At 35.9% G+C, this 16,560-nt stretch overlaps 1 protein-coding gene across 2 annotated transcripts in view; it reads right to left on the bottom strand.

The window, feature by feature from the left end:
* Glra3 (glycine receptor alpha 3) overlaps nucleotides 1-16,560 on the bottom strand; it is a 137,897-nt gene that overhangs the window by 50,210 nt on the left and 71,127 nt on the right. For both annotated transcript variants that reach the window (XM_035451293.1, XM_027394105.2), the window contains exons 4-5: nucleotides 11,770-11,993; nucleotides 1,490-1,572 (exon numbers count right to left, since the gene is read on the bottom strand). In XM_035451293.1, coding sequence (XP_035307184.1) covers nucleotides 1,490-1,572; nucleotides 11,770-11,993 — 307 coding nt within the window. The remainder of the gene's footprint in view (nucleotides 1-1,489; nucleotides 1,573-11,769; nucleotides 11,994-16,560) is intronic.

Raw genomic sequence — 16,560 nt, 5'->3', positions numbered from 1 at the left:
AAGTAATGAAGTAGAGAAGCAATTGAAAAAGACACCTGATGTCTCTGGCCTCTACATGTATGCATTCACATGTACATGTGTTCACACAGGCACTGGCATGCACACACATGCATTAAATAAATAAGTAAATAAAAATAATTACCAAATAATTTCTTTGTCCCTTAATGTTTGAACAGTTCCTCTCTGAGCTCTGAATAGCTTTCAGTAAACATAGTGTCAGGGAACTGCTTTGTCCTGTGGCTTGTTTTGCCACTTTGTGTGTGTGTGTGTGTGTGTGTGTGTGTGTGTGTGTGTGTGTGTGTGTGTGTATGTGTAAGAGAAAGAGAGAGAGAGAGAGAGAGAGAGAGAGAGAGAGAGAGAGAGGAGAGAGAGAGTCCTTTCTCTGTGTCCTAACATTGACCAAGATACACAGCTGTTCTCTTGTTGCTTTTCTTTATGGGACAAAGTCCAAAGAATGTACTGTTAGGCAATTTTCATTACTCATCACTCCACTTGCATTACCAATATGCAAAATATCTAAATATCCCAATTTTAGGTTGCTTTGTTTTCCTTTCAGTTACTTTGATATTATATCTGTGTTTAATATTTAAGAGACACTTGCAGAATAAACAGTAAAAGTTTAAAGACAAGAGTAATTAACAAAGAAATAGATGCTTATATGTCCTGAAGAAAAACAGTGCTGGGTGAGGATACAAGGGTTGGGCCATGTTCCCCCATGAGTTTTTTACGCCATCTAGTGACAACTTTACCTCACTACATGACTTGCCTGTCAGACTGAAGTCTGCATATAAATTTTCCAATTTTCTTCAGGAAAGATTTCAAATTAGAGCGTTCTTTAATATATATTACATAGTCATAGAAATAAATTGTGTATTTACTACTAGTTCCCCTTTGATTAAATAATGTAAACCATTTTACTATTTATATACTGATTACTATATACATATTTATTATTCATATATATCACATATTATTATGAAAATGTTTCATGAAACATGCACCTGGCAGACTGTTTTGTGCTAGCACTAATCAATGATGTGAATAGATCCATTTCCCAGGAAGACACTTGGAGGAACTCTGAAAGCTTTGTGGAGTATCTGATCCATTTTTTCCTGGTATGACACGCAGAGCATATTCAGCTAAATATCAAACACGGATTAATGGAAACTATAAGGTGTGGATCCAGGCAGCTAGTTTCCACCAACTCTGACAGGATTCACACTCTATGGGATCATTTTCATAATCTAAAACATGGGAAGAAGTATGTTTCTATTGTAACTATGAGGTAACATGCAGAAAGTGTCTGGACCTTTGAAGGTTTTCACCGAACATGGATGACAGTTTGTTTTCAATGATGTACTCACTTTATTTTTGCTTATTCAATAAATGTGTTCAGCAAATTACAAAATAAATTATCTGTCTAGCCAATAAAGCTTACATCTCCTCCATTTTCAAAGTGCTCAGGAAAACATCAATTGCTCATACTTACAGCTTTCTAGTTGCATTATGCATGTTTGTACATCCATTGGGAAATTCTTGAGATCCATTGGACAGGACAGTGTTAATGTTAGCCTGCAAGGATGGAAGGAATTCTATTTGAGGCACCCATTTTACATTGACACATGAATATACTATTGCCTAAAGAAAACAATTTTTATGTTGAGAGCGACAAAAACTGTGCAGATGAAATTTTCTTCAGCTTAAGAATGTCATTTATTCTGAAATAACTATATTTATAAATTAATCTGTTTTTGGCAGAAAAGATATTGAAGTACCATTGTAAGCATAACATTCTGTACATTTATTTATTCGTTTGTTTATTCATTTTTTCCCTTATAGTAGAGTAGACATACCTAGAAGAGAACTTTCCCTCCAGAAGTGATTCCCAGAAGATAAACCTGAACATAGCTTCAGTTTACATAGGAAAGTCAAGTTTAAAATGTGTAAAAATGAGGTGTAGAGAAATAAACCAAAATAACAATTCTGGTCTTTTTTCCAACTCTCTCTGGGAAGTGTCAGTGGATAGATAGGCAATGAGCAGAGCAAATCTGAAGAGCTTGAATGTGTGTTAGCAGAGTCAGCAGTGGCTCCTGCCTCTGGCTTGGACATTCTACCACATCCCATATGGGCCAGGAAATCATTCTATAGTGTTGTGACTTATTTTCATGATCATCAAACCAATTTCTGGTTTTTATTTTGCATGAAGGAAATGCAAAGGTCTACACCAGCATCCTGCCCTTGAAAAGAGACTTCTTGCAATTCCAGAGATTTAGCAAGTATGTTCCATATGATCCATTGCATACATATATGTACATGTATGTATATACACATACATTTAATATTGTATATATATTAAAATATATATACACATAAATAAAATATATTAGTGATATATCTCCCATTTTTACCAGGAATTTATAGTCAATGAAACTAGGAGACAGAAAGAGGGAAGTCCAGATACATGGTCAATATTCTTCAAAGTTCTTTTCTGAGAAACCCCGCTTCTCCACTCTGATTAATTCCTTCATTGAAATCCATTGTACTAGTGGGAATGCCAAGTGGTTAGTTTACCTTAGCTTTGTGGCCAGAGGCATATTACTCCAACTTCCATAATCAACAACTTTCTTATCTCTAAAAGGAAGATGACAGTGGTACCTACTGGAGAATTGAAATTGAGGTGTGGAATTTTCTTAGATCAGTGCTTGGCACATAGGAAATACTGAATACTTATTAAATTTTAATCATTGAGTTTTGACTCCCCTATATTTCCTTCCTCAAATTTCTATTGTGTGGGCACAAAGATGAATTAGTTAAATCACACATTGTTGTTATTTATATTTTAACAAAAATAGCAATCTAGTAAATACAGCTACATTCACTAAAATGGTATTTTTATGTAGATCATAGACATAAAGGTACAATGATAGTCTCCAGTGAATATCTTGCTGACCTAGGTCCAGTCAGCAGTGTTAGGGAGACAAAAAAGAACAAACAAATAGGACTGCTGAATTTTTAAGAGTTCCAGAAGGATCGTTGGGTAATTCATTCAAGTTAGAGTCCTTAGCAAGCTAAAATAATCAGAGATCTTGATATCCAAAAGCCATACTTTTTTTCTGACCTTTCTAGCTAGGTTAAGTGATACTAAGTAATAGAGTGCTTTTACCAGCATACTCTGTTCAAAAGACAACTTTAGAACTAGGTTGACAGGATGTTCCCTGCCTTATGAAAGGGTTTACCAATAGGAAATACACATGCACATCTTGAAATTCACAGACATTCATTTTCCAAAAATCCAAGGCTCTTGACAGCTGCTTTCTAGCAGTGGCTTGCAGAATGCTCTGACCTTTTGTGAGGAAGTAAATAGTGTTCTCAGATTCTTCTCCACACTCTCACCATTCATGCATTGTCAAATTTATAACCTGGCTATTTCTCTGGCTTAAGACAGGAGCTGTTACATAATTTCAACAACAACAAAAAAGTTCAAAAGAATTATTTGGCAAAGCTGGTTTGCAGAAAACCTGTTGCAAACCACATCCTATTAAAAACTGATTGATTGACTCTGTTTTCTTTTACTTAATGTAAAATATAATTGACTAAACAAAACACTGATTGACAAACAAGTGTCTGCTGGTTGCAATGCTGAATTTGCTCATTGAAACAAACATGCAAATTAAAGATATGTCCTGACCTGTGTTCTGACCACATCAAAGCCAAACTAAGTAAAGAGGCAATGACTCATTCTGTATTGGACGTGAATGATGACTTGTTTAAAGAGGACACTGAGTCCTCTCTCTGAGACAAGACATGTAAACAGGATATGGACTTCTTACTGCCTGCCCCCTAAGAAATCTTGAATTACTGAAACAGTGATCTTAAAAGGCTGACTCGCTTTTGGAAACCATTGGCCTTATTAAAATTTAATTATTATCCATTTTAAAGTAGTATTGATTATAGAGGGATGTTTGTCCCAATGTCTGTTTGAAATTAAATATATTTTCTGACTCCATCATAGCCTTTTAATTCAAAATAATTATGTTTATTATTTATTGGTATATAATTTTATGCATGAGAACATTCTTGTGCTCATATGCATATTACAATATTTCCCAATAATTTGTAATTTGGTAACATAAAGACAATGTCTCTTGGTCAATGATGTAAGGAACTTTGAAAGAGTTTCTGTAATACCATACTAACACATTCATGACACTTAGTTCGTACTAGAAAGTAGTGCAAATATCTTGTAGATAATAACTCATTGCTCTGTATTAAAAACTCATAATGTAGGTAAATAATATTCGCTACTTTTAAGTGAGAAAACTTAAGGTTAACATAACTAACCTGATATTATGTAACAGAAACAGGCAAGGCAGATTTTGCAACTTGGTAAGAGTGTGTCTAGCCTAGATTCCAAGGTCTTAACCTTTAAGAACACTACTCAAAAGCATCAGGTCATTTCAGTTTTAAATATTGCCATAACACCGAATTGATAAAATGCATACATAATTAGTCCTTAACTGTGAAGTAAGATGTATAAATAGTCTTTTTTTTTACAACGGTTAGAAAGGTGTGTGTGACTAGACTGCTGAAATCATAAGAAATTTTCCCAGTGATTTTACATGAATGAGTGGTTTGGTATGTGATTGTGAATGATTCCATAGGGAATGAATAATTTAGAATAGATCCACGTGTAAGAACACCAGGACAGACATTACAAACTGTTACTATGTGTTAAATCTGGGAGGATTTTTTTGTCAACTGACAAAAAGTTAAAAAAAAAACAACATAAATCTAACCAGCCCATCATAATAGCATCAATGATAATTCCAGCGGGAAGTTGACATGAACAAATCATGAATTTTAAAAAAGAAACACGTTTGTTTATACACATGCTATATTCCCAAACATGTATTTTTCAGCACTGTAAACAGACTTTCTAATGAACAAACACCATTTTAAGAAGCATCAGTTACTTTTTTGTTTACATCCATTGGTATCAGTCAATGTTCAAAAATAAACATATATTAAGCAGGTAAACTTCAATTGCTTATACAATTGGCGTTCAGAGCAACAGAAATTTTAGCTGGCTAAAATAAAGGTTGAAATTGTCATCACCGAATTGTGTGCAATAACTCCGAAAAAAATGTTCTTGTTATTTGATTTTAAAAAGAAGAGGATTGCACCTGCAGCAAAGCTGCTAGAGTGCAATCAGAGTAGCCAGCATTTAATGTTTAACTGCTTCTCATATGCTTCCATCCTTTCTGATAAGAATCATCCTTAGGTTGGCTTTGCTTTGCTTTCTCTTTTGGAAAGATATAAATAAAAACTTTCATGCCTATTGTATGCCTGGCTCCACGCTAGGTTTTTAACATTCATTATTTTTGGCTTGATTTACTTGGTGTACATATAGAAGGAAAATGAGTTGGTTTTGTTGTTATTTGTTTGTTTGTTTGTAGAAGTAAACAGTTGTCTCAAATCACAGCTAGTAGCCAGCACAGTCCAGATCACAGCTGAAAGATGTAGTCAGTCTTCACCGGTCTTCTGGTTCTCCCCACATCTCCTGTGGAGCCTACAAAGACTGACTGCAGCACTAGAATTTTACCTGTACCATGTCTAAGGATTATAAACTCTGCTAACCTTCTGACATGGGATCACATTGTTCACTTAGAAAAAGAGGTTTGTTTACAGTTTGATCTAAAAATAGTGTGTTCTCCAACTCTGTCTTCCAGAGTCATCACACAAGTGGCTGCACACTTTTAGTCACCTAAACCCATTGCATTGGTCCAAAGAGACTAGTGGATATGGGAGAGGTATTCTTGCTGCTTGTTTTCCCCTAATAATAAATTCCATTATTTCTGACTCAGGAATTTCATGTTTTCAGGAACCATAAAACAGAGATAGGCTAATGTTATAAGCAAGATAAAATACATTTTGAAACTTAATCTTGAAGCAAATGTCTGACTCCAAATCCCTCATCCAAAAGGCAATTTATTTCAATGTTTTTAGTATAATCCATAGATAAGATTTAAAAATTTAAATAGTCCTGTAAATCATAACAACCAGTCACACCAAGGCAGGAGAGCAGGCACAGTGATTAAGAGCACTTGAGGCTCTTTCAGAGGACCAGGGTTTGGTTTCCAGAACCTACATGGAACCTTGTAGCCATCCATAACTCCAGGGAATCTAATGCATGCTTATGACTTCTGCAGGTCCCTGGCACATGTGTGATGCATATACACTTACACAGGCAAAATACTTATACCAATAAAATAAATAAATCCAAAACTATATTTCATTATTTCACCCATTCATACCTCAGTTCTACTTCCTCAACGTTAGACTTTCTTCAGCTATTTGTCTATTATTTACATTAATATATCTATGCTGTTATAAAATTATGTATGCACTATTCAATACTTGAAATTCTCTTTTTAATAGCCTCTTGGGGAAATATAAGGTTTAAAAAAATTAATAACATATTCTATGCATACTTAACATCCCACCAAGCCCAAGTTTGTAGTTAAACAAATAACAAACAGTTACATATTAGGAGTTTGTGATTAATGTTTGTGCTATGGTCGGTAATTTACATAATTACTACTACTGCATACTGTTTTTTACTTGGTATAATAAGAGCCTCATGTTAACTATCCTTACGCTTTTATATTCTTACAGCTGCTTCAAGTTCTACTCAGTCTAGCTGCTACTCAATCCTTCTTAGTAGTTAACAACAGCAGGTCTGTGCTATTTCCTTTTGTTCTGTTCTGCCTTTCAATTCATGTTTGGGTTTCTGTACTGATGTTCAGACTTTTAACATTTTTTTGCCATCTGATTGGTTTTGTGTGTGTGTGTGTGTGTGTGTGTGTGTGTGTGTGTGTGTGTGTGTTTGGATTTTACTTTCTTGAAAGTTTCTTCTATCTTAGCTAATTATCCCCACTATTGCTCTTATATTGTATTAATGTATTTTTCATTTCCAGAAGTATTATTTTATACATGCAATTTTATTTGTCCAGAGAATTTAAAAATACTCTTTTTTTGGCCTCTCTGCAGTCATTCATGTCTTTGCTAGTTTTCTTTTTCTCTTTGCTTGTTTCTCTGGTCTCTGACATAAAAAAATATTTTCAAGATATTTTCAAATGGCTGTTTCTGAGACACTAAAAGTTATTTGGAGTACAACTAAAGAGATATACTTATTGAATAATATCCATAGCTATAGAATGATATGGCAATACAACTGCCAGCATCAATTGCTTGTCAGGAGCCCTTTCTCCTAGGGTAGCTAAGTTCCACCAGAAATGTATTCATGTATGTACAGTGCAAAAGGTGTTTAGCTGTGACTTTCAGAGTGTTAGTGTTCACTAAGCCACATAACTATTTCCTTTACAGTCTGTCTCATCACATTCTAATGTTTATGGTTTGATATTGCTTGAAAATTACAAGATGATGCCTATATATTTGCTCTTGTAACTCTTGGAAACACTTCTATGCTGTTTTCTATCCTGCTTCTTCCCAGGTATAAAGGCAAGAAAAGAAATCCTTGATTGAAGAGCATGGATGAGAAAATCAGGACAGGAGGTTCACTGATGGTCCTAAAAGTTTAAATCTGCTCTCCTTTTCTCTTCTTCTTCTTCTTCTTCTTCTTCTTCTTCTTCTTCTTCTTCTTCTTCTTCTTCTTCTTCTTCTTCTTCTTCTTCTTCTCCTCCTCCTCCTCCTCCTCCTCCTCCTCCTCCTCCTCCTCCTCCTCCTCTCTCCTCCTCCTCCTCCTCTTCCTACTTTTCATTTTAGTTCTTTGCCATCCTGCATTTTTGAAGTCCTTCCTGTCTAAAATTCACAAAAATTGCAGATCTTCATTTTTTTCTTCCTTCTGGTATTTTCTTCTTTGTCTTATGTTTTGCCATTTCTGTCTTAGTCAGTTCTCACATTCATTCCCAGGCCTCCTAGATGATGTTCTCCCCACATGTCTGTTGTTGATTTATTGTCCGTTCATTTTAAATTCCTGTGCACCAATGGTATCTTTCCTCATTATTCAGTTCAATTCATTGTTTTAGTGATATTTAAAGATGGAATGCAGATGACTGCTCAAGTTCCCTCCGTTGCACTTGCCAGGACATTCTGCCTTCTTTCAATAGGCAGGGAAGCCAGATCTCACATGAAACAGCACAGATGCTCCATTTGCAAACTGAACAAGTTTGTTTTCTAGTACAGTTTTTCTCTATAAAAAAACTGAAGATTTGGAGCATTTGAAGATTTCAAAGTCCTGTGAGATATCCAAAATCAACTCACAAAAAATATTTTTTGTTTGATCATTTGATCCAGGATACAAAAATGACTGTGAACTAAAAGACCATCTGTTTCATCTGAATTCATACTGAAAGATAAAAGATTCATTTCTGAATCATGCCTTAGCCTTTTCTCTAAATATTAGAAGAAATACAAGCTGTCTATAATGGATGATACCATTTACAAAAATATAAATTTATCATCTTCTTATTTATTTTAAACAAAATACTCAAGCAGTTACAAGGTCTTGATAAATATAGGACTCTGCTAAATAAAATTTGACACTATTAACATAATGTATTTTAATGGAGGAATTGGTTTGGTCTTAAAATATACAGTAGATCTGTATTGATGGAGGAATCTTCACAATAGACAGACTTCATTGTTATAAGCTTGCAAGACATTATATTGTTATCAAAAGTTCCTCCTCACAAGAAGGACTACAGTTTATTTTTTAATAATGTGGGAATATGTGAAGCCTTGGCTCTTATTCTTTGCGTAAAGGCTGGGCAAGACAATCCATTGTGAGGAACAGGTTACCAAAAGTCAGCTAAGCATTAGGGACAAGTTTTGATCCCACTGCTAGGAATCCCACAAACAGACCAAGCTACACAACTGTCACCCACATGTGGAGGACCTATATAAGTCCCATGCAGGCTCCCTAGCTGGCAGTCCAGAGTCTGTGAGCTCCCACTAGCTCAGGTCAGCTGTATCTGTGAGTCTGCCTTCATGATTTTGACCCCTTCTCCTGAGATGGATTCCTGGAGCTGAGCCCAGTGCTTGGCTGTGGATCTCTGCATCTGCTTCCATCAGTTACTGGATGAAGGCTCTCTGATTTTGACCTGCAAATCACCATGTAGGCCTTTCTGACCAATTAGCAAGGTCCCAGACATGCCTGTTTCCAGCTTCCTAGAACGAATATATATATATATATATATATATATATATATATATATATATATATGTGTGTGTATGTGTGTATTTGTAACACTTTAAATATATTCTTTATAATTTTAAAATTTACCCTCAGCTGGGCATTGGTGGCACACACCTTTAATCCCAGCACTCAGGAGGCAGAACCATGCGGATCTCTGTGAGTTAGAGGCCAGCCTGGTCCCCAGAGTGAGTGCCAGGATAGGCTCCAAAGCTACACAGAGAAACTCTGTCTCGAAACCCCCCAAAAATTTACCCTTTTTTCTTCCAACCATCCTCTCCCATGTATACCCTCAGCTTGTCCTCTTTCAAAATTTATAGCCATTAAAATATATGCATATATATTTTATATATACATTATATGTCCATAAATATATCTTTGAGGCATCTGTTATTTAATATATTAATATATAGCTTATATAAAACATTTAATAATATGAACCCACCATTAGGTTCAGTCTTATTCTTTCTTAAAATTTATTTAACTACTTTATGGGTGTGAACATTTGCCTGCATACACATTTGTGAATCACATGCATGTCTGGTGCCCATGGAGGCTAGACAACATTATTGATTTTACTGGAACTATAGTTATAGATCATTGTGAGCCACCATGTTGCTGCTGGGAATGGGACCTGGGTCATCTGGAAAAGCAGCCAGAGCTCTTAACTGCTGAGCTGTCTCTCCAGCTCCTCAGTCATGTCCTTATTAATGAGCATATAAGCTACTTTGCTGTTGTTGCTACAAGAGGTACCTTTGTATGTAGATTTTTACATATACATAATAAATATGTAATTTAGATTCCTAGAAATAAAATTACCAAATTGAGAACACATGAATCTTGTCATGTTTTAACGAACCATCTTGCTAATTATTAACAGCACCAACATATGCCAATTGAGTCAGTATTTGTCACCACTAAAGAGTATCAGCATTGTTAATTTCTATTTGTTATAAAAATTAGAGCCTGATGTATGTTAAGAACACCATTGGCTTGTTAAAGCGTATTTCTGCAAATGTCTGATTTGTTATTTTCATTTTCTTTCTGCATCAGTTATAATTTGAACTCAGCTGTCAAAAGTAATTTAGTAAATTAAGGATAAGAAGGAAAAATCTATTGCATTTACCTAATTTTTGCTGTTTTTTTCTTACTGGAATTTTATCATGTACAAATAGAAATCAAGGTCTTCTAACCAATATCCAAATTTGGGATATATAAGGCCAGAAGAAAATGTTAAGAATCATCCATGTTGCATTGTCCTCAGGTTTCAGAGCCCATAATGAAGTAGTCTGCTTCATCCACCTCTGAGTATTTCTTTTAGCTTGTTATATGTATTGTGTCCAGTTCTTTCAGTTATATTTAGGTGGAATAAAAATACTTGTCTGATGCAATTTCCCAGAAGTTAAATTCTTACTTTTCTGCTATTTATTTTGATAATTTCACGAAAGGTCTCAGAACCCCCTTATCCAGGACTGTGGTGACCATGAAACTTTTCTTCCATATAGAAATTGTCTTAACTAGAGATGAATCTTAGTACTTTCTTTGTTTCATGAGTATGACTGATTTACCAGTGTTCAGAATTCTGAACAATTTGCCAGTTAATGGTAGACACTTTTAGGATGCAAAAATGTATTAAAGGGGAGTATAGGTACATGAAATAGGAAAATATGAAAAGCCATCAGAGTTCAACAGAAGAAGAGATGAGAAGTAAACACAAAATGATATAACTATGAAAAATCCCTTGGCTGAAAAGTTTTCAAAATCACCATGCCACTATGATTAAAAATTCATTTTCATACTTATTTTACTACTTGGTAAACGTAGAAACACCTTTAATATTGGAAAGACAAGTGAAAATGAAATATCTCTATTCCTTATGAAAAGAATAGTAAATAAGAACAAGAAAACTAAGACAGAAAGGGAGTTAATTTATGCTTAAAGCCTAAATATGAAGCCTAATTTTATTTACATTTGATAACATGTTACTGTTGATACAAATATTTCAATGCAGATGTCTGTTTAAGCATGGCATGTTCTCCTGTGAGAAAGATGACATGAATTCTAACCTTTTGTTTATCACAGCTAACAAAATAACTACTACAGAAGACCTTTTTCCAGCAATAATTCCTATATTTTGGAAGGCATTTAAAATGTGAAGCTAATTAAGTAAATATCTGTAAATAGTTGCTTTTTCTATTTGCTAAGTCTGTACCTATTTAATATTTGATGATCTACCGTAGTTGAATGAGTTGTAGAGCCTTGATTTGTGACCCAAATTCTTTTCAATTGTCTGTGTGAACCTGCCAACTTGCTTATTTTAATAATCATCATTGATTTGTTAAGATAGATTTTGGCATTCATATTGTCCCTGGATTAGATACTTATGACTGTTGTTACTGATTAGTTGTATTTGGAAGATCATATAGTGAAACAACTCAAGTGAATCAATGATGTTTTACCCACCTTTCAACACTATACCAATAGACATAAACAAAACAAGCAAAAACCAAACCCAATTTTACTACACCTGGGTATTTAAGTCTGGCTGTGCTTACCTTATTGAATACAGGACATTTCCATTTTTGAAAATTCTTAGCAGCTTGTTGTCTGTGGTGACTTCATGGAAGTTAGCCCCCTTCTCATTAGCAAAGAACAAGTCCGGTTTCCAAATGGAGTCCAACATGGACGGGTCAAGGTCTAACGAATCATCAGGATATTCACTGTAGGCAAGACGGGGATCATTCCATTTCTGACGAAGAAAAATATTTACTCTGTAATCCTGAAAGGGGAGAGACAGGAGAGAAATAGAGGGAGGCTTTAAGAAGTGTTGTGTACCAATATCTGTCACTGTCACTTCACCAACTGCAACATGGAGCACTATGTGGAATATGTATCTGATGGAGAAAGCTGTGAAGCTGCATCGATGTAATACTGTTTTATCTGTGTCCTTGGTGACTCTCGAGTCTTCTAATGAAAGATCACAATGGGTGACAGTTCATCACACTGTTTTTTTTTGTTTTTCTTCTTTCAAATTTTACTTTTCTTATTTGTCATATTAAAATATTAGATAGTGACTGGACATTTGAAGCCAAACATCTTCTCCATTACACTTATTTTTAAGAAACATTTCTTCTAGATATCTAATAAGGTTCAGTTATATTTATTATGAAAGCTTTTTGTTCTGCAAAATAATAACATATACTTTTTAGAGTCACAAAATTTTATTTTTACTTTTTGAGGATATGTCTCACTGTGCAGCCTTTGTAGATGGGATTGGAACTCAGCATATAGACAGAAGAGGCTGACCCAGAACTCCTAGACATGTATGTGTCTCTGCCTCCTGAGTGCTGGAATTGAATGTGTGTGCCTCTACACCTGGTATGAAACACTTGTTTATTATTGAATTTTGTTAAATATTAAACTTTGTTTAACATGACAAGTTCTATAAAATAAACAATTTATGAAAATAAAAGATGATTTGTGAATCTTAATAGAATAACAATGGTTAATCCCAGCAATATTTTTAATTGGTATTTCTAGTGACATTTTCCAATTATATTTTTTAAAGATTATTGAAAAAGATTCAATGTTTTTAACCAAAGTTTAACATGGTGTGTAAATGTATGCGCACGTGTGTGTGTGTGTGTGTGTGTGTGTGGTTTGTGCACACATAGTATATAAAATATTTTACAACATATCTTTTTGTTTTGGCTTTTTGAGCCAGGGTCTCAGGTTAGCCTTCCTCTCATTATGTAGCCAAGGATTATCCTGATCTCCTAACCCTTATGTCTCTACCTCTCATATGAGGTACACTACAGGTGTACCTGACCATGCCATACAAGAGGGAGTTTTATTATTAGTTTTCTCCTTACATTTAAAATTTAAAATGGGTAAATCTATGGGCTTCGTTGTATGTGATTTATGCATATGCTTGAAGAAATCTTAGTCTACCTGGAAAATACTGGAGCTATACAGAGAAACTAAAAACCCAATCATTTTCTTATTTCCTTAATATCAAATACGGGAAGTAAGCCATAAAAAGATGCTTCTAAAATCGTACACTTTGTCATTTAGGCAAGTCAAATTCATGCTTTGCCCTGAATATTGAAAACACGATCTGATCAGTATTTCCACACCAATGCTACTTCCCTCCAGCTGCAACTAAGCTTACATACCAGACTTTGCCCCCTCTGCCTGCTAGATGTTTCCATGAATCTTCTGTCTCTTCTTGTGTCTGTACTTGGTCATCTCAAAAAAATATAAGCACCACTAAATGTTTGGCATTTATCAATAAGAATTTATAAATTCTATGAAAATTTTACAAAATCTCTTTTTTTAATATATTAACCCCTTTCTTCAATTCCCCAGTGTTATCCTCCCTCCCTGGACACCAAACTTTGTGTCCTATTATGTTCAGGATTCTTTTTTTCATTTTTTAATTTAAATTAGAAACAAGATTGTTTTAAATGTCAATCCCAGTTACCTCTCCCTCCCCTTCTCCCCTCTTCCCCTGCCCCCAACTACCACCCTACCTATCCCATACCCTTTCTTCTACCCAGGGAGAGTGAAGCTTTCCATGGAGGATCTTCAGAGTCTATCATATCCTTTGGGATAGGGCCTAAGCCCTCCCCCCACCCCGTGTGTCTAGGCTGAGGAAGTATTCCTCTATGTGGAATGGGCTCCCAAAGTCCATTTTTATGCTAGGGATAAGTACTGATCTACTACAAGAGGCCCCATAGATTTCCAAGGTCTCCTCACTGACACCCACATTCATGGGGTCTGCACACGTCCTATGCTGGTTTCTCAGCTATCAGTCTGGGGACTGTGAGCTCCCCCTTGTTCAGGTCAGCAGTTTCTGTGGGTTTCACCAGCTTGGTCTTGATCCTTTTGCTCATTACTCCTCCCTTCCTGCAACTGGATTCCAGTTCAGTTCAGTGTTTAGCTGTGGGTGTCTGCTTCTACTTCCATCAGCTGCTGGATGAAGGCTCTAAGATGACATATACGTTAGTCATCAATCTCATTATCAGGGGAGGGCATTTAAAGTAGCCAATCCACTGTTGCTTAGATTGCTAATTGATGTCATCCGTGTAGATCTCTGGACATTTCCCTAGTGCCCGATTTCTCTTTAAACCTATAATGGCTCCCTCTATTCTTAAAGCCATGAAGTCCAATTCATGTGGCCCATATGTTCTTATAGACTGGGGGGGGGAGGTAGGAAAAATAGGAGGGGAGAAGGAGAGGAGGGAGGAGAACATGAGGGATCAGCAAAGTCAAGTTGGGGGAAGAACAGAGAAGCACAGCAAGGAAAACGACACCTTAATAGAAGGAGTCATTATGGGCTTAACAAGAAATATGGCACTAGGGAAATCTCCACATAAACAGCTGACCTAAGCAAGTGGGAGCTCACGAACACCAGTCTGACAGCTGGGGAACCTGTATAGGACCTAACCAGATGACCTGAATATGAGTGACAGATGGGGGGCGGGCAGTCTACAGAGCCTCTGGCAGTGGAACCAATATTTATCCTAGTGCATGAACTGGCTTTTTGGAGCCCATTCCCTATGGAGGGATACTCTCTCAGTCTAGATGCAAGGGGGAGGGACTATGTCCTGCACCAAATGATGTGACAGACTTTGATAATCCCCCATGGGAGGCCTCACCTTCTCTGAGGAATGGATGGTGGGTGGGATGCAAAGATGGTGGGGTGAATGGGAGGGCTGGAGGGAGAGGAAACTGGGATTGGCATGTAAAACAAAATTGTTTTTAATTTAAGTTAAAAAAATCACAAAAGAACTAAAAGAAAGAAAGAAAGAAAGACAGAAAGAAAAGAAACCTTCTTCTCCCAGTAGCTGAGAATTGCCAGTAGTTAGTTGCTCAGCTAGGGAGGGATTTTGTGTTCGTAGTCCCTTTGCATGGTCTGCCCTGGAATTACACAGATTTTGGTAATTTTTAATATGTTTGTATGTATATATTTGTATTACTTTCAAGATATTTCTGATATTACTATCAATAAATTTATTGTTTTAATAGAAAGGATATGTGATTTGAATAACAATTCAAAATTCGTAGACAAATTGAGAAATAATCCAGAACTCTTCCTGTTTTAAGGCATCCTATCCAAAGTTGCTGTCTAAGTTTAAAAGTGACCAGAAAATTAATTTGTCAAAGAAATAAGAATAAATATAACTCCTCCAACACTCAGCTACTTTAATTTTCTAGACTTTTCCAATTCTGAAGCACTGTACAGAATAAAGAAAGGAGCACTAACACTCAATGATGCTGTAATTGCTTCTTGCACTGTCTCCATAATATCCCCCATGTTGTCTGCACCATCTGCTCAAGGAGCATCCACAGGGAGTGTGGTCGTCTGGGACCACTGATTCTGAAATAATGGCCTAATGGAAAAGCCTGGCTCATTCCTCAGTTACTAAACTGATGGGGAAGAAAGCCATTTCATACAACTATTTGGAGTCTTTGAAAGGTTATTTCAAAACTCCTTCTGAGTTCCTCTTCATAATCCATATGTTTATTCTCTTTGAAAAGGTCAGAATAGTTTTTAAATTACCATAAACTATAAAGGCATATAATTTTGTACCAATTCTGAAAGCAAAAGAAAAGAAATATTGGTTAGAACATAAAATGTGTTAAACTGGCAGAAACCTCTTTGTGTATTTGAGATTGCAAACCACAGACAAAGAACACATCTCAATCCTTACACTGTAGTGTCCAAATTGCTGAAAAGGCAAACATGTATTCATAAACATTGGTTCAAAATTTGGAAGTTTCTTTCGATAAATAAGTTCGAGCCAGGCATTGGTGGTGCACACCTTTAATCCCAGAACTCGGGAGGCAGAGGCAGGTGAATCTCTGTGAGTTCGAGGCCAGCCTGGTCTCCAGAGTGAGTGCCAGGATAGGCTCCAAAGCTACACAGAGAAACCCTGTCTAGAAAAACAAAAAAAAAGTTCATTTAATTTGGGCAGTCTTAGTTTTGTAGAGAAACACTGGCACACAGTCAGTATTTTTAGTAGCTGCTGGATATCAGTGAAAACCAATAATCACTGTTGCTCTTTGGTTTTGAGGTGAAAGGCCCTCTCTTCATGTATGCACAACAGCAATCCGCATGTTCCCCACTATTTTTTTCTGTTTTCTTCTATCACACATGCCTGCTCACACTCTTATCCATTCCTTTTTTATTTGTACTTTACTTCTTTATGTTGGCTTAGATAAACAGGCAGGCGACATTCTCACAGACATTTGTGTTAATAGACTGGTGAGTAGAATTAAAAACAGTTCAACTTCCCACACTATGTTTCCACCACTTAATTTTATGATACACCAAACAGAAA

This window comes from Cricetulus griseus (genome assembly GCF_003668045.3).
Source record: "Cricetulus griseus strain 17A/GY chromosome 1 unlocalized genomic scaffold, alternate assembly CriGri-PICRH-1.0 chr1_0, whole genome shotgun sequence".
Taxonomy (NCBI): domain Eukaryota; kingdom Metazoa; phylum Chordata; class Mammalia; order Rodentia; family Cricetidae; genus Cricetulus; species Cricetulus griseus.
Note: the sequence above shows the minus strand (reverse complement) of the source record. Positions and strands in the feature narration are given on the sequence as shown.